Here is a 21,845-nt window from a genome sequence, read left to right as displayed (position 1 = left end):
GGTTCGGCAAGCACATCATTTGGACACACAAGTCTTTATTTTGACCTTCGCTTGATTATTATCACCACATGCTTTCATATATCATGTACTGTATTGCATTTCCAAGTCTAGTTTTGGTTCAAATAAAGTGTTGTTCATTGAAAGTAAAATCGTTAATAACAATCGGCACAAGAAAAAATGTGCGTCCTTCAAATGCACGTGACATTTGCAAACAGGATTAAAATTATATTCTTGGTTCTTTCGGTAAAGTCACGTAGAATGGAAATAATAAAATAATATAAATATAAAACAATAAAAATTCTCACGTTTCGACTGCAACACAAGCAATCATCATCAGGTGTGATGACTTTACCGAAAGAACCAAGAATATGAATCCCTGCAGTCACGAAAGCTTTAAATCAGGATTAAAATGCTTTATATTTTCAGATTATTTAGGAATCCGTGAATACTTTTGAGTTGACAAGCTACACGTGATCGATTCTATCCAGTTATAATCAGGAACACTCAAATCACAGTACGCATTCCGGAACCAGTGGCTGTTAAACACACGCAAACGATATTTGATGGAATTAGTGATTCCTCTTCATGGAAACTCCTGATCGTTATCGCGATGGCTGATGGAGGTCAGTGTCAACATCAGATAGTGGACAGCCACATCACAGAGCACGCTCTTCATCCAGCACTGGGCTCAGAATGGATTTGCTAATGTGCAGTGTGGTCTGCCAGACTGTACCCGAAGCCCTGGTACATTGTCAGTCCTGTCAGATTTGTGGTGGCAAATGTTGGTCATGTCAGGGCCCTCATTACAATCAGGGAACCTGCAAGCAGCCCTGTGTGTGTGGCACTAGCGGCAAGGGCTCTGGGCGAACAACCACCCATTGAGTAGTGGCGACACACGGTGCCTTGAACAGAAATCAGATTCTTATAATAAAGACAATTAGGCAGTTTCTAAACAGCTTTAATGAAAATGTTGATGCAAATTAGTGTAAAATATATTTCTCAGTACTCTGCGAATTATAACCAAACACAAAGATTGATGATGGCTGATTGCGATGTGGTATTTTGTAAAACGTGTTTTAATCAAAAGTCGTATTAACCTTTTATATTGCCTCATGAAACCGTGGATACTAATAAGAGACACTAAACATTGATGATGGATTTTCTTCACATCTCTGTCCATACGCATCTCACAATAAGCCCTGCAATCACAAATGTCAACTTCGCAAGTGTTTTGTAAGGCCCTTGAGCTGAAAGGTGTTAAAAGAAATGTACTATTGTATTGTTCACCCTATTCATTTAAGTACAGTTAATCAGCACCATCCGTTGAAATGTTTTAAGCAATAAGACTTGGCACACACAACTAACCGTGGCAGTATAAATCGCCTGTAACCTGCATGAAATATTAATGTTTTTTCTACTGGTTATTGGTTACCTTCCTCCGAAATTTACATAAAAGTTGTTTCCAGTTTTTGACGGCACAATAAAAAAATGCATTATCACCCAAAGGCCTGGGGCTGCATGAGGCACGAACAGCGATTGGGTTGGAAGCACTCTCATGAACCTAGCTTGTAAAGACTACAATCCATGTACTAACTGAACAAAAATAACATTTCGCGAGGGCTGAATCGATCCTAACAAAGATATACTCGGACCCCAGTCCTGCACGTCCAAACACAATAGTTAGCTGAAACGCAAAGCACACTTTGTGGATTTTGATGGTAAAGGTCCATGAGTATTACTTAAATATTGATTAAAGACCTACACATTGTTATATTTACGCGATCAAACCCAAAAAAACTCTATTTTGGATATCGGTCGCGACAGCCTCCGTGTTAAAGAGAGGGCCAACGCACATTGTGCCCCCTCGAGCCAATTTGCATGACGGTTGTGCAAAATCCACAGCGGCCGTGCGGTTGGACCTGCTTTGGTGATCAGGCAGTCCCGACCGACACCACGTGTCTTGTTTTGTGAAAGATTTATCACATTGTTTTGCTCATTAGCCTATTCAGCTGTTGAGCTTTTATTGCCATCAGCTTTACACACAGTCGTATTTTTTGTTAGCTTATGCCTGCCTGACTGTTATGTATCTAAGAAATTATCCCCTTTTATGCAAAGACCATGAAAAATTCATACATACAGTATGTCTATAAATTTATTTAACATTATAGTATATGTATCTCCCCCACCTTGGGCGATGATAAATGCACTATTATTGTGAGTGTACTTTAAAAAAAATCATTGTTTCCAGCTTCAATGTACCCTATTATATACAGGTTTTCGCAGTCGGTGGTCGCAATGTAAATGCACAAGTGCCGCTTTAAAACATATTCCATCTGCAACCCATGTTCACTGCCGTTTTCCTTCGGCCAAAACACCGTAGTGAAGGAATAGGAACCGTTCTGAAAAGTACCGGGACACATTCGGGGTTCTGGTGTCAGTCCGGCACAGCGGCATACACCAGCGCATCCCCACCACTCATTCCAGTTCCACACGACTTGCTGTGGTAATTTACCACAGCATAATCTATACAGTTGCACACTACATCAGCCGTACAAATTCGAGGGAGTGTATGTTGAACTTCTATCGCACCGCACGTAGCCAACCCTGCTTATCGGAGGTGGACTTAAGATACACAGTACTAGCTCATATATTTGCACGACATTTGGTAAACACCCCATGTCGGGTGTGGAGGTGGGGCTATGACACTACAGCACCACACTACAGTGAGGCTGCCCCAGGCTGGAAGCTGCCTGTGTGATTTTGCGAATTGCAGGCGCTCCAATCAATGTTTGCTCCTGCAGCAATGGTTGCCTGTGCTGCAAGGCTCCATTCTTCGTACACGGAAACCCGCGCCACATCTTGCAATTGTACGCACTCCACATTAGACGTCGGTGCCTGTACACACACACACCATAATCAACTCTCCACACATGATTCCGACTAAAAAGGGTCTGCCGCATGCAAGGGAAGACTGCCACGCCCACTCTCGTTCACCATAATCTGTTCACACGCAGGCAGCTCAGAGTGGGAGAACTAACCAGGGAAAGAGAATAACTCACCTTTTCTCAGGCAGTCATCAGCCTCTTCCCAGAGTTTTACCTTTCCCTGAAAAACCCCTGGTTGCGTTAGCTACAAAGTTGTTCGTGAAATGTTTTATCAAGACAAAATCCTGATGATTTGTAAAACTACAATAAAAATTAACTGAACACTGCATTCTCGATATACTGTAGATCAAAGTCACATGGTGCAAGGTCCTGCTTAAAAAGAGAGCTCCGAATCCAGCTTTGCGGCTTTTTATAGACGATTCGTAAGCTCGCGGTTTAAGTGCAGTCAGCAAGCGTATGAATGAGGTCCGTTTGAAACACAAATGGGTCAGTCCCTGTGCTGACCTGAGGTACCTTACCCACTCGACAGCTCTACACGTCACTGAAGGTAGCTTCACAATGCAGAGTCCATCAAAAGAACAGTGTTATGGTGTTATCTAACAGTCAATAACATATCTTAGCTACGAAATAAAACACACATGTGGATACTTCCACTGAAATATATTTTACTTTACCGTGTGGAGAATAATATGAAAACATGGTCGCAAAAGACACACACAGCTTTACAATGTAAATTACTCAACCATTCTCAAGTAAAGACAAACCAGTTATGAATTCCTTGTGCAAGCATGCCAGTCAGTCAAACATTCAGAGACTATTTCACTCTGAGTGAGAAAAATCTAAAGATAAATTAAAACAAATAAAATATTCCCAGAAACTATATTCAAATATATGTACACATGCAGCCGTGTCTCAATTAGCTGCCGGATGAGGGCTTCCCCATGCCGTGCTGGTCGTGGGAGATGTTTTACCATTGCCACGTTGGCCACTGCAGGTTGGCAAAAAGTGGGGAGCATAAACACGGCAGCATGGAAATGCAGTACAACAATGGATTTAGCCTCACCGACTTCTGTTTCCCACAACATAACCCATTGCTATGCATGGTAGTCGCCCATCTATGCACCATTTGGGCTCAACCTTGTTTAGCTTCCAAGATCTGGCACATTATTTGGGAAATATAAAGACGAAACTAACACTGTAGTCTATATTATGAGGATGGGATCTCATTGTGCAGAGTTCTATTTTTGACTTGCTTCAATTATTTCCTCAGGTCTTTTGCTTCCGTTTCTCCCTTGGCCTTTTCCTCTTCTTGTTGGGCTTTGCTTTGCCCGTCTGTGATGCAGTCACCGTCTTGGCTTTAGACTTTGCGGTCAGAGCCGGCTTCGCATCCGAGACAATGTTCAGTATAAACGAGTTGGGGTCCTTCAAAGGAATCACAAGGGACAAGAGGGCGCGGAGGCGGCATCAGGCATGAAACCAACACCACCGTGATGTGAAAAAAATACTAAAACCAATACATCGTGTAATAGCTGCAACGAGAATCGTTCATATTAACCCTTTCACAGCGGTCCCTTCTATTCTCGGGTGGCAGCGATGCCCTCTTCTGCCCACTCCAGATATGTCACGTGACTGAATGTAGGTTTTTGTTTGCGGACCAAATCTATTATGGAAATCAAACGTGTTTGCTTCCATCTAGTGACAATCTAGAAAATAAAAATATTTTTACATAAATATTGTACAATATAAATATTTTTACATAAATATTGTACAATATAAATATTGTACAAGTGGGTCATGCCTCCTTCATGTGTTTTTTATTACAAATAATCAAACTGTCCAAGTATAAAAAGTAAGAGTAGGTGTTACTCTTTCTGGCAATAAACCAGGTGTTAAGATGATCAAACGCCAAATAGAAACCTTTTGCAAGGAATCAAGTTTGCATTAGCCACACGTACTTGTGGTGAACATGCAAACAAACATGCTCCGAAACTGATTGGCCTACACCAGAGACAGCCTTTCTTCATGGTCTAGTCTCACCAGTGTCAGACCAGAGAATGCCAAGAGGCAAACAGTACAATAGCTCTGGTTTACAGAATTCATTTAAAAAAGTGGTTGGCTACAGAGTGATGTATTATAGCTAAAAAAGACACATGGCTGTGAAAGAGCTAAAATGCCATAGTGAGGATGTGTCACCCGCGCTGGATGCTGTGGTGATAGAGGACGTACCACCACTCTGATCTCCACACGATCAGTGTCATCCACTCCACCTTCACCGCACATCTCTTCCCTAAACACCCACAATACACGAGAATCACACGTCAGCTCAATCAATTAAACCCACACAAAGCCCTGATGCTGGTACATGATGTGTTTGCAGAATACAGCTGGCAGCATCTTGTTTTTGCGTATACTTGGACCAAATTAAACCTGCATTTTCATTATCTGAATAGCACTGCTAAATTGTTTCTGTACAACACTCTCAAAGGCTCAATAATTCCAATATTATTAGTTATATCGTAAGAGTCATAATTTTTAACTGGTAATGTTGCATTTTACCAAAAAATCTGAACTTAAACTAATTTGCTTTATTTACTCAGGAAAGCCTTTCGTAAGTGAAGACACTCTTTCAGGAGGGTCCTACATTAGGATATTTAGCCAGAGAAAATCCATGCGTGTACATGAAGATAACAACCACAGTTCTGCAGAGATAGATTCAAGAATACAGTGCCATTGCAATGGAACATTCTTGTCTACATTCAGATGTAGGAGAGGACACACCAAACGATTTCACGGGCTGCTTGGGCGTACCTGACATTTTCATCCGTGTCCTCGACTAAGGCCTCGAAGGAGTTGACCAGAAAGACATTCTCTTCGCTCTCGGTGAGGGTCTTCGTGCGCGTTCCGTTGCATATCCGCTGGATGTACTTGCTCCAGTGCTGCTGCTTCAGCTGCTTGCTACAGGCGAGCAGCCCCCAGACGGCCGCCCCCTAGGACACAACAACAACAATCCTACGACACACAACAACAATCCTACGACACACAACAACAATCCTACGACACAACAACAACAACAATCCATGGAAAGCCCGACCATCACAGGGCACCGAAAGAAACCCCTGCAAAAGACCGTTTAGTCTTTTCAAATCTATAAATGAATTTTGATTTAAAGCTTTCGTGACTGCAGGGATTCATCTTCTTGGTTCTTTCGGTAAAGTCACGTATAAGGGAAGTAATAAAATAATAAAAATAAAACATAATAAAATAATTCTCACGACGTTTCGGCCACAACGCAAGCAGCCGTCCTCAGGTGGAGAACAGGTCTGTCGAGAAGACAGACTCCATTCTACGTGACTTTATCCATAAATAAATGTTTAGTGCCGCATTTTATTTTATATTCAAACTAAATTCCGCTTTAAATGTTGTTTCCAAGCTATCATCTTGTATGGGTAGGTCGAGGGAATTATTGAGAAAATAAACTTAACACAATACAAGCAACGTGTAATTTTTACAAAAAATTTCATGTGATTTGAATGTACGATGGGACACAATACTCTTTTGCTTTTGTATGCTTTACATTTGTATATAAATACAATACACTACTATGATGTGGAAAACAATTATGGTGAAATTGTGAACAGTTGATGTTAGAAATGAGAGGTTTCCTTGCTTTACTCAATAAGACTTTAAACAGGCCTCGCCGATGGAGGCGATTCAGAGACAGAATAAACACAGATTCTGCAGAGGAGGACTTGAACCTGGTACTGTTGGATGAGAGGCTGAGGCAGACGCCGAGCCTTGGGAGAGGACGGGCGTGCTCCGCACTGTTTTGGCCCCTTTGGGGTACGGCTCTTGTTCTGATTGCGATGATGCAGCTCCTCCTCCTCCACCTGTCCTTTCCTGACAGTAGTCAGACACACGGCCCTTGTTCACATCAAGCCAAGTCTGCTCATTGACACAGTGCCAACCTCTCTCTACCTGCGGACAACCATCAACCCTCAAGCTATCTTTCATGGACCACCATGCAATTCAAAGATGGCGTTTTGTGAACAAATAATTGCATCTGGACTAATGGTCCACATACCAGAGGTTGAGCGCCACTGGTGTATAGAATTGTGCGTGAAGGTTATCGAGAGTAAGTAACAGGATGGTGACTGATTGTTCAGGGTTGTGAGAATCTGTATCACTAAAATGTTCTGCTGTACATAATATTGGCCGCAAAAAGTGATGCGTTCAGTTAACAAAGACGGTCAGGACATTTCATCAGATGGACAAGAACTGCAAAGCAAGGCAGGTAATGCACTGAAATTTTGAAAAAAGGATATTGAAAATAAATAATTGGAAACGATCGACAGGAATTTAAAGATCAATGGAATAACAAGAGATGATGTGGCTCAGCCAAAGTTGTTGCGAAACTGTTTCCCAATGTGCTGTCGAGCACAGGAAGGACTAAAGTCGTAGGTCAGATCAATACGAGGTATCTTATCTTCATCATGGAGTAGAAATCCTGGTCTGGAACTGGGGACACTCACAGTTTGTCACGTGGGGCCTCCTCCCCAGTAGACGTCCCATCCGCATCGCCGGTGCCACAGACGTCCTCATGTGACGCACTGGAGCTCCCCTCTCCGAGTTCGTGCGGGGACGCTCTCTTCCTCAACACCGGCAGCTGGGTGATGAACAGATCGTAGTCCGTGTCTGAGGAACTGTGGGAGTAAGAAGGAACTTCATCCGGACAGCGCATGCTTAAGCACCGTTGCGACTCGCGATTAGGGCCGTCAATTGATTATATATATTTCTATAACTGTTTTTATAATCGATTATCAATTTAAAAGATAATTGATTTGATAGTCATCGTCCATAAACAATCCTCTGCTGGATGAAGGCCTCCTAAATTTGTTGTCATCTCTATAACTGATAATCAAATCCAGTTAAATATTATGATTAAACCGATTGGCACACACGAACGTCAAACTGCACGGCGCATTCCAACGTGATTGGTCAGTTGCAGCCATCGTAATGCACCAGCGGCAGGGTTCACCAGTCACTGCGTGGTTCGCTTAAGCAGATACACACAGGGCTGAACGTGCATAATGAGACGATGCTTTATGGGCGCCAAAAAATACAATTATATTTTTGCACGTAATTATCGATCGTGTCAAAGAAAATGAAATTAACAACCCTGCTGCCGCCAACGCGTTGTGATGACAGCACAGCGGCTAACACGGCTAACGCACCTGCTGGAGTGCAGGGGAGGAGCGCGCTTCCGTTTTGTCCCCAGGATGACGTGGGAGATGCTGTCGTGGTCCGAGTCTTCGTCCCCTCCTCCTTGCCTCTCATCCTCATCCGTGTCCCCATCGTGACCGACGGTCTCGTCACCCATCACGCCGCCCAACTTCTCGTCTTGTGCCCCTCCGAGCATTCTGTAGCGACATTCGGGTCACGCGCAACGCGAGCTGTTACAGCACCTCCGTCACCATCGTCACGTGTACAGCCAGAGCCCCGTTTGTGTCAATCCACTGCTGGATGAGGGCCTCCCCACGGAACGGCATTCACTCGTAATTAATGTTGGCCACGGCTGGGAATCGAACCTGGCTGACCAGACTCAAAAGTGCTGTGTGCTGAGCGCTGCGTCACTCCTCCACTAGACACCAGAGGTCGCAAACGGGTTTTGATTCCTTACCCGTACCTGGCCGCACCAGGGTCGCAAACGGGTACCCGTACCCGGCCGTACCCGTACCCTACCCGGCTGGGTACGGGTAGGGTACGGGTATCGAGTACCTGAGTGCGACCTCTGGGATGAAGCCATGTTGCAGGCGCGGGTGGGTTGATTCTAGGAACTTGAATTGTGAGAAGAGACAAGACGTTGGGAAATGAGTGACAAACGGTGACTCACCAGTGACTCACGGCCTACCCGTACCCGTACCCGGCCGCACCAGGGTCGCAAACGGGTACCCGTACCCGGCCGGATACGGGTATCGGGTAGGGTACGGGTATCGGGTACCCGGGTGCAACCTCTGCTAGACATCGAGTGGTTTGTGTTTTAAAATAAACCGTGCGAGGCTGCGGCAGAGTGCAGTACAACGATGGGTTTCGCTGCAATGCCCTCTGCTGACCACGTAGCCAAGTTACAGTATCACGGCCACGGCCACCACGACGGACGCTACCGCGGTTGGGACGGTGGGCACAATCCAGAAGTCGCCGATTCGAATCCTGGCAGTGGGACAATAAAACAAATACAGCCGGTTTCTTTAAACAACACCCGCGCTATCCACCCCGCAGTAGAAATGTGTGCACCACAGTTTGTTTCATTGGGAGGTCGTGTGTGGTGGGGTCAAGTGTGGGTACTCCCACCACCTCCTCATATACTCATACTCTTAGGTTTTTTCGGTAAAGTCACGTAATAATAATAAATGAAAATAACTCAATTAAATCACGACGTTTCGGAGGCAACGCAAGTCTCCGTCTTCAGGTGGGACCGTCACAGCTAAATTTACTGTATCAAGTGAAGAGAAATCCAAGAGACAAGATCTTAAATACTGGTATTTGTGTTGCCTCCGAAACGTCGTGATTTAATTGAGTTGTTTTCATTTATTATTATTTTATCATATTATTTTTCCTACGTGACTTTACCGAACAAACCTAAGAGTACGAATCCTTGCAGTCACGGAAGCTTCAAATCTAGAACTCCTCAAAGACGTCTGGTCAGCGTGGAGGCGGAGGTCAGAAAGTGAACCCTTTGGAGGGGCTGACGAGAACGCCCTTTGGCGGACACCGTCCCGCCAGCAGTGGCGTGAGCGAGTAATTGCGAGGCTGCGCCTTAGCCTCAACCCTTTTGCCATCGCCGTGAAGTTGACCCGCGGGAAAGTCACGAGAACTCCGCACGGGGAGCAGTGCTGCGCACAGACACAAAGGTCCAAAACGCCAAGCGACCAGCAACAAACAGCACCATCAAAAATGTACGTAACGTAAAACGGGTTAACCCGTTTCTTGACTTGAGTAAAGTTGAGGAAGGGACTCCGCCAAAGGGGCCCTCGGCCTCACCCGACACTTGGGCCCCAGGGGCCGCTCCCTCACCCGCCACTTGGGCCCCAGGGGCGCCAGGGGCCGCTCCCCCACCCGCCACTTGGGCCCCAGGGGCCACTCCCTCACCCGTCACTTGGGCCCCAGGGGCCGCTCCCTCACCCGTCACTTGGGCCCCAGGGGCCGCTCCCTCACCTGTCACTGGGGCCCCAGGGGCCCCAGGGGCCGCTTCCTCACCCGTCACTTGAGGCCCTCGGGGCGCGCCGAGCTCCTGCCGGGGTCAGGGGTCGCCAAGGCCCGCGCGGTCCCCGTGTGCATCCCCCGCCGCCGCCGCCTCTTCTTCCGGAAGATGTCTGCAGGAAGCCGAAAGAAACGCGCGTGTCTTCTCTTCCAGGAAGACGGAAGATGTCTTCCGCCTCGTGGAGAAATTCTGGAAGACCACAGGAAGGCAACGCCCCCAATCTTCCGGAAGACGAAACGTCTTCTGGAAGACGGAAGATTCATTCCGGAAGACGGAGAAAAAAACACGGGGACCCTGATCTACTGTAAGGCCGGGGGAGTCCACGTGCGTACCCTGGTGACCACGCGGGGTTCATCATCTAGCGGGGGTCCATCATCTCTCGGGGGTCCATCATCTCGTAGGTTCATCGTCTCGTGGGGGTTCATCGTCTCGCGGGGGTTCATCATCTCGTGGGGGTCCTTCATCTCTCGGGGGTTCATCATCGGGCTCTGCTGACCACGCGGGGTTCCATCATCTCGCGGGACACTTTGTAGCAGCAGCAGGAGGAGGAGAAGGTTCCGCAGGCGACCCGCAGGTCACGAACTGGCGATGGGCCGCGGCTCTGTGCGGGGCTCGGGGCCCCGACGCCGCGCCGCGCCGCGGCTGCAGGAGGCGGCGCGCGCCGTGCTGGGCAGCCCGCGACACGCCAATCGCCTCCTGGAGCTGCTCGAGGCGCTGGAGGTGCCGTGAGCCGCATCCTCGTCCTCGTCGTCGTTGTTGTTGTCGTTGTTGTTTTAAGGGCGATGCTGTTGCTCGCGCTCCTGGGCTGCTTGTAAACTTCCGCGCGGCGAGCCACTTCGTCGAGATATCGTTTGCGATGGCTTCTGCTAAAGAAGCGATATCGCTCGGTGGGCCTTAACATGTTAAAATTTAAAAAATAAATGGTTTTCATTCAATTACAATTTTAAGTGATTACATTTTAAATGCAATGTTTAAGTTTACCGTTCATATACTTTGCACTCGTATCGTGTGTTTGTATCGTTTGTTGTAACGTTCTGAGCTGCATCTGTGAAAGAGATCTTCATAGCTCATCGGATTCCTCCTGCGGTATAAATACACAGATTCTGAGAGCTCCATTCACGTTGGGCCCTGGGTGGTAATGCCTGATTCCGCGGGGCGCTGATGATGATGATGCTGCTGATGATGCTGCTGCTGCTGATGATGCTGCTGCTGCTGCTGCTGATGATGATGCTGCTGCTGATGATGATGCTGCTGCTGCTGCTGATGATGCTGCTGCTGATGATGATGATGATGCTGCTGCTGATGATGATGATGCTGCTGCTGCTGCTGATGCTGCTGCTGCTGATGATGCTGCTGCTGCTGATGATGATGGTGATGCTGCTGCTGCTGATGATGATGATGCTGCTGCTGATGATGCTGATGATGATGATGATGCTGCTGATGATGATGCTGCTGATGATGATGCTGATGCTGCTGATGATGATGCTGCTGATGATGATGCTGCTGATGATGATGCTGCTGATGATGATGCTGATGATGATGATTGCAGTCGGAGGTGGAGGAGGAGGTGGTGGCTGGCATCACGGCCTGCAGCGGCCTCTTCGCGAGCCTCGTGCGGCGCGGGGCCATCCACGGCGGGGCCCTGCCAGCCGAGGAGGAGGACGGGGATGAAGAAGCGGCGGCCGGTGAGCAACCAGAGTGGAGGGGAGAGCGGCGTGGGGTGTGATGAGAGGTGGAGAGTGGCGTGTGTGTGGTGAGAGTGGCATGTGTGTGATGAGAGTGGTAGTGTGTGGTGAAAGTGGTGTGTGGTGAGAGTGGTGTGATGAGAGGTGGAGAGCGGCGTGTGTGTGGTGAGAGTGGCATGTGTGTGATGAGAGTGGTAGTGTGTGGTGAAAGTGGTGTGTGGTGAGGGTGGTGTGATGAGAGGTGGAGAGTTAAGTGGGGTGTGTGTGTGATGATAGATGGAGAGTGGACAGATGGAGAGTGGTGTGGGGTGTGTGGTGGGAGTGGTGTATGTGGAGAGATGGAGTGTGTGGTGTGTGGTGAGAGTACCGTGGTGTGCGTGCTCACAGGAGCAGAGTGTTCCGCGGAGGAGAAGTACGAGCAGTGGCTGAGACATCGCTACAACGACTGCACGACGCAGCTGCTGCAGCTGCTGTCGCATGACTCCTCGGACGTCAGGGTGAGCGATCGGTGCCGCTCGATGCCCTCCATCGTGACGTGCGTCGTTGTGCATGTCTGGTTGTTTGTGCGTGGATCTGTGTCTTCCTTGCCGTAGTGGTGATGGCCACCCACCCCTTCGTGTGCTGTGCCGGCATTCATAGGTGCTACTGACTCATGTCCAGGGATTAATTTCAGCCGGGTCTGTCTGGATCGGCGGCCCTTAAAATACTTCCATACCAGGCACACCACATCCAGTATACATCTCGCTATGGATGTGGCTACTAGTCACGTGCCACTTTCTGCAGTCTACCAGTGACTTGTAAAATATTCAGTGAAAAAGTAAGCCCCGATGATGATGATGATTAAACGAGTACTCGACTGGATGATCATGATGATGCCACCATGCCCTACAGGAGCTGGCACTGTGTGCCCTCATGAAGTTGGTGCAGACTGAAGGACATCACCCGCTGGGCAATCGGAAGACCTCTGCCGCAGGAAACTTCCCGTACCCGCTGTTCAAGGTGCGAGCGCCCAGCCGGTCCAGAGCGGCTCACCGCCCCACCGCCGGCCTTGTGAACGCTCGAGAGACGTGCACGTCGGCTCGGCCATCGCCGTGCGTGCGTGCGTGGCGAGGCTCGGTGCTAAGGGCCGCGTTTGTCGCCGCGCAGGCCGTGCTCGATCGCCTGCTGGAGGAGGAGACGCCGGCTCAGCTGCTCGGGCGCTTCCAGGAGTTCCTGCAGCACCACGACACGGGGCTCCACACGCTCACCGCGCTGCGCTCGCGTCTGCGCACGGTCGCCGCCACCACCGCCCAGGTGCGAGGTCGCACCGCATCCTCGTCATCGTCATCATTTAATATTCTATTCGTACCGTGCAGTGTGTCTCAAGGTGCTAATCACTGGAGCAGCACCACCCATGGTGCACTTCACTTGGCGATTCCTCCGACCGTGTGGAGCTGTGCGGTGTGGCCGGAGAGAGAGCGACTGTGGAGCTGTGCGGTGTGGCTTTGTGTTGCAGGGCCCAGGGCCCGGGCTCCAGGAGAAGGCGTTCCTGCTCCTCACCGCCGTTCAGATGCCATCGGAAAAGACGGAGCTCAGCCTGCTGGTGAAGGGCGACGGTACGGAGGGCGTCCTGGCGAGCGGCGACAGACAGGCAGACGTCGCGCAGTGCAGAATGCTCGGCGCTGACAACTACACCCCGTCGTTTGGGATCCTGCGTTAGCAGTGGTGCACGAGCACGTTTTAGGAAGTGGCCCATCTATGAAGAAGAGGCGTTGTCTGACATGTCACCTACTCCTTTACACGCGCAGTTTCCTGCTTCACGAACGTTGAGATTTTGTTAGAAACGCCACAAAACCTTAAGCCTTCCTAGTTTGGAACTTACTCCCGCCTCCCCCCAGCCATCCACGCAGTTGATTCCCTGCTTCGGTCGTAGTGCAAATTCAAAACCTCCCTTGTTCTCATATGCCTCTGGACTCTCTTGTCTAAAAACATGATATATACAATGCAATGCACAACCTCCTTCCTCATAGCCATGCGTGGCCCTCTCTTTTGGAGAGCATCGAGATGCAGTTATGTTTAGATTCTATCATAATGAGCCGTGATCTATCCACCGCTGGATGAATTTCTCTCCGAAACGTCGCCACCCCCACAGTCTCGCGATGCAGTGGACGTTGTTTCGGGTGTGTTCCCTCCTGTGGACGCCGCTCGGCCATCCCCGCTCTTGGCTGCGTCGCCTTCACGCCTCCCACGTGGCGACTCTTGACTCGGCACGCTCCGAATCTGGTCCTCTTTGTCTCCCATTGTAATTCCAAGCGTTCACCTGCAGCCTTCGGCTTTTGTACGTACGTACGTATGTTGAACGCCTTTCGCTCCGTACGTAGCCAGCCGTGCACATTGGTGTCTTAATTTTTCACAATCAAGTCGAGTTTGGGAGAAGCGCTTCGCCCTGCCGCGGCCCGGCTCTCTACGCGACTGGCACGACCGGCGGTCCGCCGCTCGCTCTCCGGCGAGCAGACGCGGTCCATTGCAGCGTCCCTCCAGCAGACGTCCCTCATTTGCTCGGCGAACTTTCCGCGCACGCGCGCTTGTTTGCTCTGCTTGCACAAATTGTATTCGTCCTGCCCAAAAAAATACAGCGCAAATATATTTGTTGCGGTAACCGTAGATCGAATTGACTGCGAATCTTTCACTTCACAGATACAACGGAAACCAAGGTGACGGACATCAAGGTGAGGAGACGGCGCCTGCTTGCGGCCCGCGAGGGCGTCGTGGCCCACGGCCCCAGAGCGGACGTCCCGCTCGCCGCCGGCACCGCCAGAGCGGACGTCCCTTTAGCGGTTCCAGTTGCTCGATGTGGCCAACCGGCGGCTTACACGATGGCCGTTTGAAACGAGTGGGATTATCGCGATTCGCTCTCATGAGACACACGCACAGCTGATACGTCGGTATTAGGTAGCACCAATTCCTGCTGTGCCCTCCGGATTACGGAGATTCTGTGGAGGGAGCCCAGAGTGTGTTGCTGCTGCCCTCTTGTGGCTTGCGTCGGGGTTGACGCGACACCCGCGGTTGGCTCCGCGGCTCGACACGGTCGTCCGTCTGACGAACAGGCAGCCGGTTGCATTTTGCCGGTTGGTCGCTGCACCTTGGCCCCGACTCGCACTACCATCACGTCAGGGGCTGGAGGGGCTGGGTTTAAAGAGGACAGATTGAGAAGTCCTCACCGGGCCTCGGGCGATGGTGGTGCTGCCCTCTGCTGGCCGGCCTCGGAGCTGCATGGGAGACAGGCGTTGAACGAACTTCCAATTTGTTCGAGATTTGAAGCTTTCGTGACTGCAAGGATTCATACTCTTTGGTTTTTTCGCTAAAGTCACGTAGGTAAAAAATCTAATAAAATAAATGAAAACAACTAAATTAAATCACGACGTTTCGGGCGCAACACAAGCATCCTTCTTTAGGTGGGGACAACGTAGCGAAAGCACAACCGCTTAAGCCAAGGTTTCTGATCTCATCAGTCGAGTTCACGAGTTACGTAGTGGTGACAGCCATGCCGCACAGCAGGAAGGACCTCGGTTCGATCCTAGACTCGGTCTACAGTTTGTATGATCTCCCCCTGTTCTGCATCGGCTTCCTCTTGAGTTCTCTGATATTCTCACATAGCTAAAAACAAAAGCACATACAATGTAAATGGTATTGCCGAAATATTCCAATGCTGAAACATTACCCGCATATTCCGACCGCAAAAGCTCGACAGGACCCTCCTGAAAAGGTCTTGAGACTCGGCGAGGCTGTAGGTAGGCTGAATAAGCGTAGAGTGGTGACAACGACCCAGAAGCGCCGTGAACGAGCACTGCTTTCCTCTCTCCGCCAGGAGCATCGCAAGGTGTTTGAGAATACGTGGCTGGAGCTGCTGAAGCACAAGGTAACGTCATGCGGCCTAGCGGGGGGCCCGGAGTCTGACCCAGGCCTCACTGCCATCCCTGCAGATCCCATGTCATGTTGTGCAAAAACAAGTTCCACGTGTTGCAATGGGATTTCCAGCGAGCTCGGGAGTGACGTTTGTGCTGTGTGTGCTGTGTGTGCTGTGTGTGCTGTGTGTGCCGTGTGTGCCGTGTGTGCGCTGTGTGTGCCGTGTGTGTGCCGTGTGTGTGCCGTGTGTGTGCTGTGTGTGTGCCGTGTGTGCCGTTTGTGTTGCTGTGTGTGCCGTGTGTGTGCCGTGTGTGCCGTGTGTGCCGTGTGTGTGCTGTGTGTGTGCCGTGTGTGCCGTTTGTGTTGCTGCTGCTGCTGCGGGACGGCAGCTGCCCCAGGGGCTGTACAAGCGCGTGCTCGTGATCCTGCACGATCGCGTCATGCCGCACATGCGCAAGCCTCCACTGCTCATGGACTTCCTTAAGGCCTCCTACGACATCGGTGAGGAGAGCGCGGCAAACCAGAGCCTCCTATAACAGTGGCGGCGGTTTCTGAGGCTCCTGAGCGGAGCCGATTGGCGGTGACCGACTGGGAAGTAAAATGAAAGCAGCTTGTGCAGGAGATTTAGCGGCATGCACAGCGCCGTCGCTCATGACCGGCGGGAAGGCGCCATTCTCTTGCGCTCGCGCCCTGCACGCGTGCCGTGTGACCGCCACGTGGCACGTGCACTTCTCTCGGCCGATGGCATCCAAATTTGAACGTGAAAAGTACAATTAGGGGCCGTGCATAAATGACGTCACGTGATTTTGGACGATTTTTTTACCCCCCCCCCCCTCGTCACACGGCGTCACGAAAAGTCAGACCCCCCCTCAAATATGACGTCACAAAGCTCTGCCCTCCCCCCCCTCAAAAAAATAAAACATGCTTCAAATCGCTTTAAACTATTGCCATTGTAGTGCGTATTTAATGTGCCGCTGCACTCTGATGTTGTAGGAGAAAACATTTATCAAAAAGTCTATTTCATTAAGTAGAACGTGTTGTCTATATTTATTTAAAGTTGCGCATTTGGATGTGACGTCACATTTCTCAAACCCCCCCCCCTCCTCACACATCGTCACAAATGTCTAACCCCCCCCCTAGGTGCGTGACGTCATTTATGACGGCCCCTTATGCACCACGCCATACGTCGGTTGTTTACTGGTTAATGGGACGTGGGCAAATGGTGCGCTTACTGCTGGGGCTGTCACGAGAGGCGTTCGCGGAGCGTCGCCGCGACAGCGCCCATCATGCACCGCTTCTGCGCTCCTCCTGGTTTCCACCGTTGGGACCCCCGTGTTTGCGTTTGTTCCAGGTGGCGCGGTCTCCCTGCTGGCTCTCAACGGGCTCTTCGTCCTCATCCACCAGTACAACCTGTGAGTGAGCGCCTCGCAGCGCAACGCCGCACGCCTCGCACGCAACGCAGACGACGATGACGACGGGGAGCGCCCGTGTTGCGCCGTGCGAGCCGTCACCCGTGTGCCCGTGGCTGCTGCTGCTGCTGCTGTAATTACAGGGAGTACCCCGACTTTTACAAGAAGCTTTACAGCCTGCTCGAGCCGTCCATTTTCCACGTCAAGTACCGAGCGCGCTTCTTCCACCTGGCAGACCTCTTCCTCTCCTCCACGTGAGATCCTGCGAGTGCCGAGTTGTCATGTTGCATTTGTATCGAACGTCGTAAAAAATTGAGACGCACTCTGTACGTATGATGCGATGTAAAGGAAAATGATCATCTCAAAATGCTGCTGGAGAAATGGCGCGGGAAACCACAGACACGCGGGAAGGCACCCAGAACCGGCACAAACAATCGTACATTGGAGCGTCGCACCGGACTTTAATCCGTCGTCACGACGTGGCGTCGACCGAATTGGACCTCTCCTGTAGCGTGGAGCAGCCCCCACACAACAACGCGCGCCCACCTACCCCCCACCCACCCAGCCACGTACCCACATGACGGCCTGCGGCGGACGCGTCTCTCCCCGTCTCCCCACGCAGCCACCTGCCCGCGTACCTGGTGCTGGCGTTTGTCAAGCGGTTGTCCCGGCTCTCGCTGACGGCTCCGCCGCACGCACTGCTGCTCCTGTTGCCGTTCATCGGCAACCTCGTCCGCCGACACCCGTCGTCGCGCGTGCTCCTGCACCGCGCCGCGGCCGGGCTCGCCGGTGAGTGTCTCCCCGCGGCACGCTGCCCCCCCCCCCCCCCCCGTCTCGCATTCTATGTTTTCGTGGCGGCTCACGCTGGTGCCCCCTCGCGGTGGATTTGCCACGCTTGCAGACGTGACGAGCGACCCGTACGCGATGGAGGAGGAGGACCCGGCGAAAAGTGGCGCGTCCGACAGCTCGCTCTGGGAAATCCAGGTTGGTGCCGGCTGCGCAGTTGGTCGTGTGTGCACCTGCACCCTGCGCTGGGCCTTCTCATGAAGGCTTCCTCTGTTCTGACATTTGGGCGAGGTTTACTACTGAGGACTCCTAGACCTGTCACGATTCAGTGGTTATATTCACGCATCGATTGTCATCTTGTTTTCAAGGTCTTGTTTGTACGTTCATATTTTTTCACAATCAAGACTATTTATACTGGAGGAATCCGATGAGCTATCAAGCTCTTTTTCACAGATGTCCAATAGAAAATATCTCCGTGTGCCCCGTGTGAGGATCGAACTCATGACTTTCAGATTGAGACGTGACGTGCTACCTACTGCGATTACGAGGCAACTCGTTTAGCTCAGTATTTGTGTCGCTGGCTTCAATAGCCCCAATGTTACATTGGCAAATAATTTGTATATCATTCATCTGCTTCTTGTACTCGCAGTACACACGAATTGATGTCACCATTGAGCCTTAGCATCAACTGTAATAGTTCAATACAGTAGAACCTCGGAGATCTAACGCACCAGAACTCGAACAAATCGGTGTTCGAACGATATTTCCGAACATTTTTTGCCCCGGAAACCGAACGAATGAAAGAACCTGTACGGCTGAGACGCGTATGGCCAGCGTGCATGACGCTTGCCCAGACAAAGGTTTTACTGTACGATAACCTCTTTAGATACGTTTTTAGTCAGAAAGAGTTCAAGTGACTCACAGTCAGTGGCATAAAAGAGGCACAAAAGAGAAAGAACCCCAGAAGGGCAGTTACCCGACATTATTATGGAAGGGGACTCCCCTTCCAAACAATAACACCATCACCTCCTCATCACCACCTTCCACTCAAGCCATCAACTCTCCTTACTACAGGTAAAGTGAAGTTCAATGTTCATTTATTTCATTTATTCAATTTATTTATTTATTGCATTTCTTGGTTTTTTGTATTATTTTATGTAATTACTGTAAACTTCATGTAAAAATGCTTATAATGAGAGATTTCTTGTGTCTGGAACCAATTAATGTCATTTACATTCATTCTTATGGGGAAAATTAATTCGGTGTTTGAACAAATCGGTGTTCGAATGGCCTTCTGGAACGAATTAAGTTCGATCTCCGGGGTACCACTGTACGTAGTTCACCCTTTCACAACCGTCTATGATGCCCTCTCGTGGCCGGTGCCGTGTATCACGTGAGCGGATGTCAGGTTTTGTTTGTGGGCCACACACTGCTGCTGCTGCCATCTAGTGGCAACATCTGTAGAAGAATCGGTGCACACGAATAGAATTCTGCAAGTGACGTACAGTTGAAAAACGCACGGCTGTGATTAGCCGCAGCCGAATTCTGCGGAGGTCACGTGACCACACGGTGTCGGCATTCGCTGAACGGCGGCGCTGTGGCCGTGCGTCTGTGGCCGTGTGTTTGTGCAGAGCCTGCAGCGGCACTACCACCCGGACGTGGCCACCGCGGCCACCGCGCTCACACGGCCGCTCTCCGACGTGGAGGAGGACCTCTCTCCACTGCTGGAGCTCTCCTCCACCGAGGTGGGTACCTCGCAACCCCTCAGCGGAGTCGATCGGTGTCGTATTCTCCCAGGTGGAGGCTAACGCGGTGGAGGCTAACGCGGTGGAGGCTAACGCGGTGGAGGCTAACGCGGTGGAGGCTAACGCGGTGGAGGCTAACGCGGTGGAGGCTAACGCGGTGGAGGCTAACGCGGTGGAGGCTAACGCGGTGGAGGCTAACGCGGTGGAGGCTAACGCGGTGGAGGCTAACGCGGTGGAGGCTAACGCGGTGGAGGCTAACGCGGTGGAGGCTAACGCGGTGGAGGCTAACGCGGTGGAGGCTAACGCGGTGGAGGCTAACGCGGTGGAGGCTAACGCGGTGGAGGCTAACGCGGTGGAGGCTAACGCGGTGGAGGCTAACGCGGTGGAGGCTAACGCGGTGGAGGCTAACGCGGTGGAGGCTAACGCGGTGGAGGCTAACGCGGTGGAGGCTAACGCGGTGGAGGCTAACGCGGTGGAGGCTAACGCGGTGGAGGCTAACGCGGTGGAGGCTAACGCGGTGGAGGCTAACGCGGTGGAGGCTAACGCGGTGGAGGCTAACGCGGTGGAGGCTAACGCGGTGGAGGCTAACGCGGTGGAGGCTAACGCGGTGGAGGCTAACGCGGTGGAGGCTAACGCGGTGGAGGCTAACGCGGTGGAGGCTAACGCGGTGGAGGCTAACGCGGTGGAGGCTAACGCGGTGGAGGCTAACGCGGTGGAGGCTAACGCGGTGGAGGCTAACGCGGTGGAGGCTAACGCGGTGGTGTTGCGCGGCTCCCGTTGCAGTTGTTTGAGCGGGAGGTGAAGAAGAAAATCAAGAACGTCCCCTTGGAGTTTGAGTTGCCCCAGGGGCTTCTGGGAAAGAAAGGCGACACGCTCACTTCTCGCTGGACCCTGTAGCACGACCATTGGCAGCGGCGCTGGTTTGGGGAAGGCACAAACTGCACGTCGGGTGTCGTCTCGGGTAAAGAGCACGGGGACGATTGAGTGAACCGACGGACGTGACTTCACCTGCTCAGTCTACGGATAGTCCCATCATTTATTTTTGCTGTAAATGTTTTGTCATGCGAATGAGATTTGTCACCGGTTGTACGGCAGACCTGGGGAGCTGCCAACCAAAATCTGCTGCTGCTGTTCAGGGGTCGTTCGCATAAAACAACTCCCGAGCACCGATTTCAGTTCGTGCCGGTTAAGGAAGCTTCTCATATCGGGGAGGGGCGGTGGGGGGCGGGGTTGTTTTATGCAAGCGGTCGTGGAAGCTGACGGGCGTCGTCTGTGTTTGTTGACGTCGCTTGAACGACTCATTTGGCGTTGGTCGTTTGCAGAACGAAAATGATGCTTTGTGGTTGTTATTTTTTAAGACGTTTGTGTTTCAAAGCCTCTTTAGAAATAAATGTGAAAGGACATTCGAGTGTTTTTTTATTTGTTCTCCGCATTCACGTTGCACCGTGTCCACCGGCCAAGCAGCGAGGATCACGCTGCTGCAGGGAGGCGCAGCATTCGTGCCGAACGCTCGCGGACGGTGCCGCCGCGTTCAGGGAAATTTCGGTGGCCGATTGTGGTCATAGCACGCACACCGACGTCTTCTCCATCGCGATGAAGACGTTATTGTGGCCAAGCCATCAACGCCACCACCACCACCACCCCTCCTCGTCAACGCCGCCTGCCCTCCAGTTCCCGCAGCTGCTGCACAGGCGACAAGCAGCGACCTCCTAAGATCTGGCCCGAACATCTCCCACCATCTGCCCTTGAGTCTCGTCTTCCCCTTGTGTCGTTGACATCTTGACGTCCGCTCCAATACCGGTCTCGGCAATGGCGCTCCCTCATCCTGCACGGACGTCCCACCCGGCGCCGCCGTGTTTACCTAATCCTGTCCACAACACCCACCTGCCACGTTCTCTTTCGGACTTGTGCATGGCTCAGTCCCATCTTCTACCGTCAACGTTGTGAGAATGGAACTCTCTAACAGCGTGTGCCAATCTACAAAAGGTAAACAAAGTGGATGCGGGTTCATGAGGTTTATATTGACGGAAAGCAATGGGTGGATATTCCACCTCCACGTTGAGTGCCTTCGACGCGATTCCTCGGGTGCGATGTTCACGGTGAAATCTGCTAAGGAGGCGCAGTGTTTGTTCAGGTAGTGTTACGTGTCCGCTACGCACGAGTCCCTGGACTCCCCCCCCCCCCTCGCAAGC

General features: G+C 51.2%; 2 protein-coding genes across 2 annotated transcripts; one reads left to right on the top strand and one right to left on the bottom strand.

Annotated features, from left to right (window-relative positions):
• Positions 1–3,533: 3,533 nt before the first annotated feature.
• On the bottom strand, positions 3,534–10,625 carry LOC144730818 (uncharacterized). The gene is made up of 8 exons (XM_078611593.1): positions 10,476–10,625; positions 10,140–10,318; positions 8,117–8,302; positions 7,415–7,585; positions 6,641–6,782; positions 5,694–5,872; positions 5,112–5,172; positions 3,534–4,307 (listed from the first exon to the last, which is right to left on the bottom strand). The coding sequence occupies exons 1-8, from the start codon at positions 10,623–10,625 to the stop codon at positions 4,152–4,154; spliced, it is 1,224 nt and encodes a 407-aa protein (XP_078467719.1). The 3' UTR covers positions 3,534–4,151.
• Positions 10,382–21,056, top strand: NOC4L (nucleolar complex associated 4 homolog). The gene is made up of 15 exons (XM_078611715.1): positions 10,382–10,863; positions 11,693–11,828; positions 12,216–12,325; positions 12,720–12,827; positions 12,975–13,121; positions 13,324–13,423; positions 14,505–14,536; positions 15,676–15,726; positions 16,103–16,214; positions 17,065–17,125; positions 17,266–17,376; positions 17,745–17,911; positions 18,024–18,106; positions 19,540–19,653; positions 20,437–21,056. The coding sequence occupies exons 1-15, from the start codon at positions 10,732–10,734 to the stop codon at positions 20,548–20,550; spliced, it is 1,578 nt and encodes a 525-aa protein (XP_078467841.1). The 5' UTR covers positions 10,382–10,731; the 3' UTR covers positions 20,551–21,056.
• Positions 21,057–21,845: the final 789 nt, after the last annotated feature.

The sequence above is a fragment of the Lampetra planeri genome, chromosome 37 (genome assembly GCF_965212315.1).
Source record: "Lampetra planeri chromosome 37, kcLamPlan1.2.h2, whole genome shotgun sequence".
Classification (NCBI taxonomy): Eukaryota; Metazoa; Chordata; class Hyperoartia; order Petromyzontiformes; family Petromyzontidae; genus Lampetra; species Lampetra planeri.
This window is presented reverse-complemented; position numbering and strand designations above follow the sequence as displayed.

What these genes read in the sequence shown, in the direction of transcription:
- LOC144730818 (XM_078611593.1), bottom strand. Translation starts at nt 10,625, where the DNA reads ATGATGAACCCCCGAGAGATGAAGGACCCCCACGAGATGATGAACCCC. An exon ending in CTCTCATCCAACAGTACCAG is followed by an intron (nt 5,873 to 6,640) that starts GTTCAAGTCCTC and finishes GTTGTGTCCTAG; the next exon opens with GGGGCGGCCGTCTGGGGGCT. An exon ending in GACACGGATGAAAATGTCAG is followed by an intron (nt 5,173 to 5,693) that starts GTACGCCCAAGC and finishes GTGGGTGTTTAG; the next exon opens with GGAAGAGATGTGCGGTGAAG.
- NOC4L (XM_078611715.1), top strand. Translation starts at nt 10,732, where the DNA reads ATGGGCCGCGGCTCTGTGCGGGGCTCGGGGCCCCGACGCCGCGCCGCG. An exon ending in AGCTGCTCGAGGCGCTGGAG is followed by an intron (nt 10,864 to 11,692) that starts GTGCCGTGAGCC and finishes TGATGATTGCAG; the next exon opens with TCGGAGGTGGAGGAGGAGGT. An exon ending in CGCCGCGGCCGGGCTCGCCG is followed by an intron (nt 17,912 to 18,023) that starts GTGAGTGTCTCC and finishes CCACGCTTGCAG; the next exon opens with ACGTGACGAGCGACCCGTAC.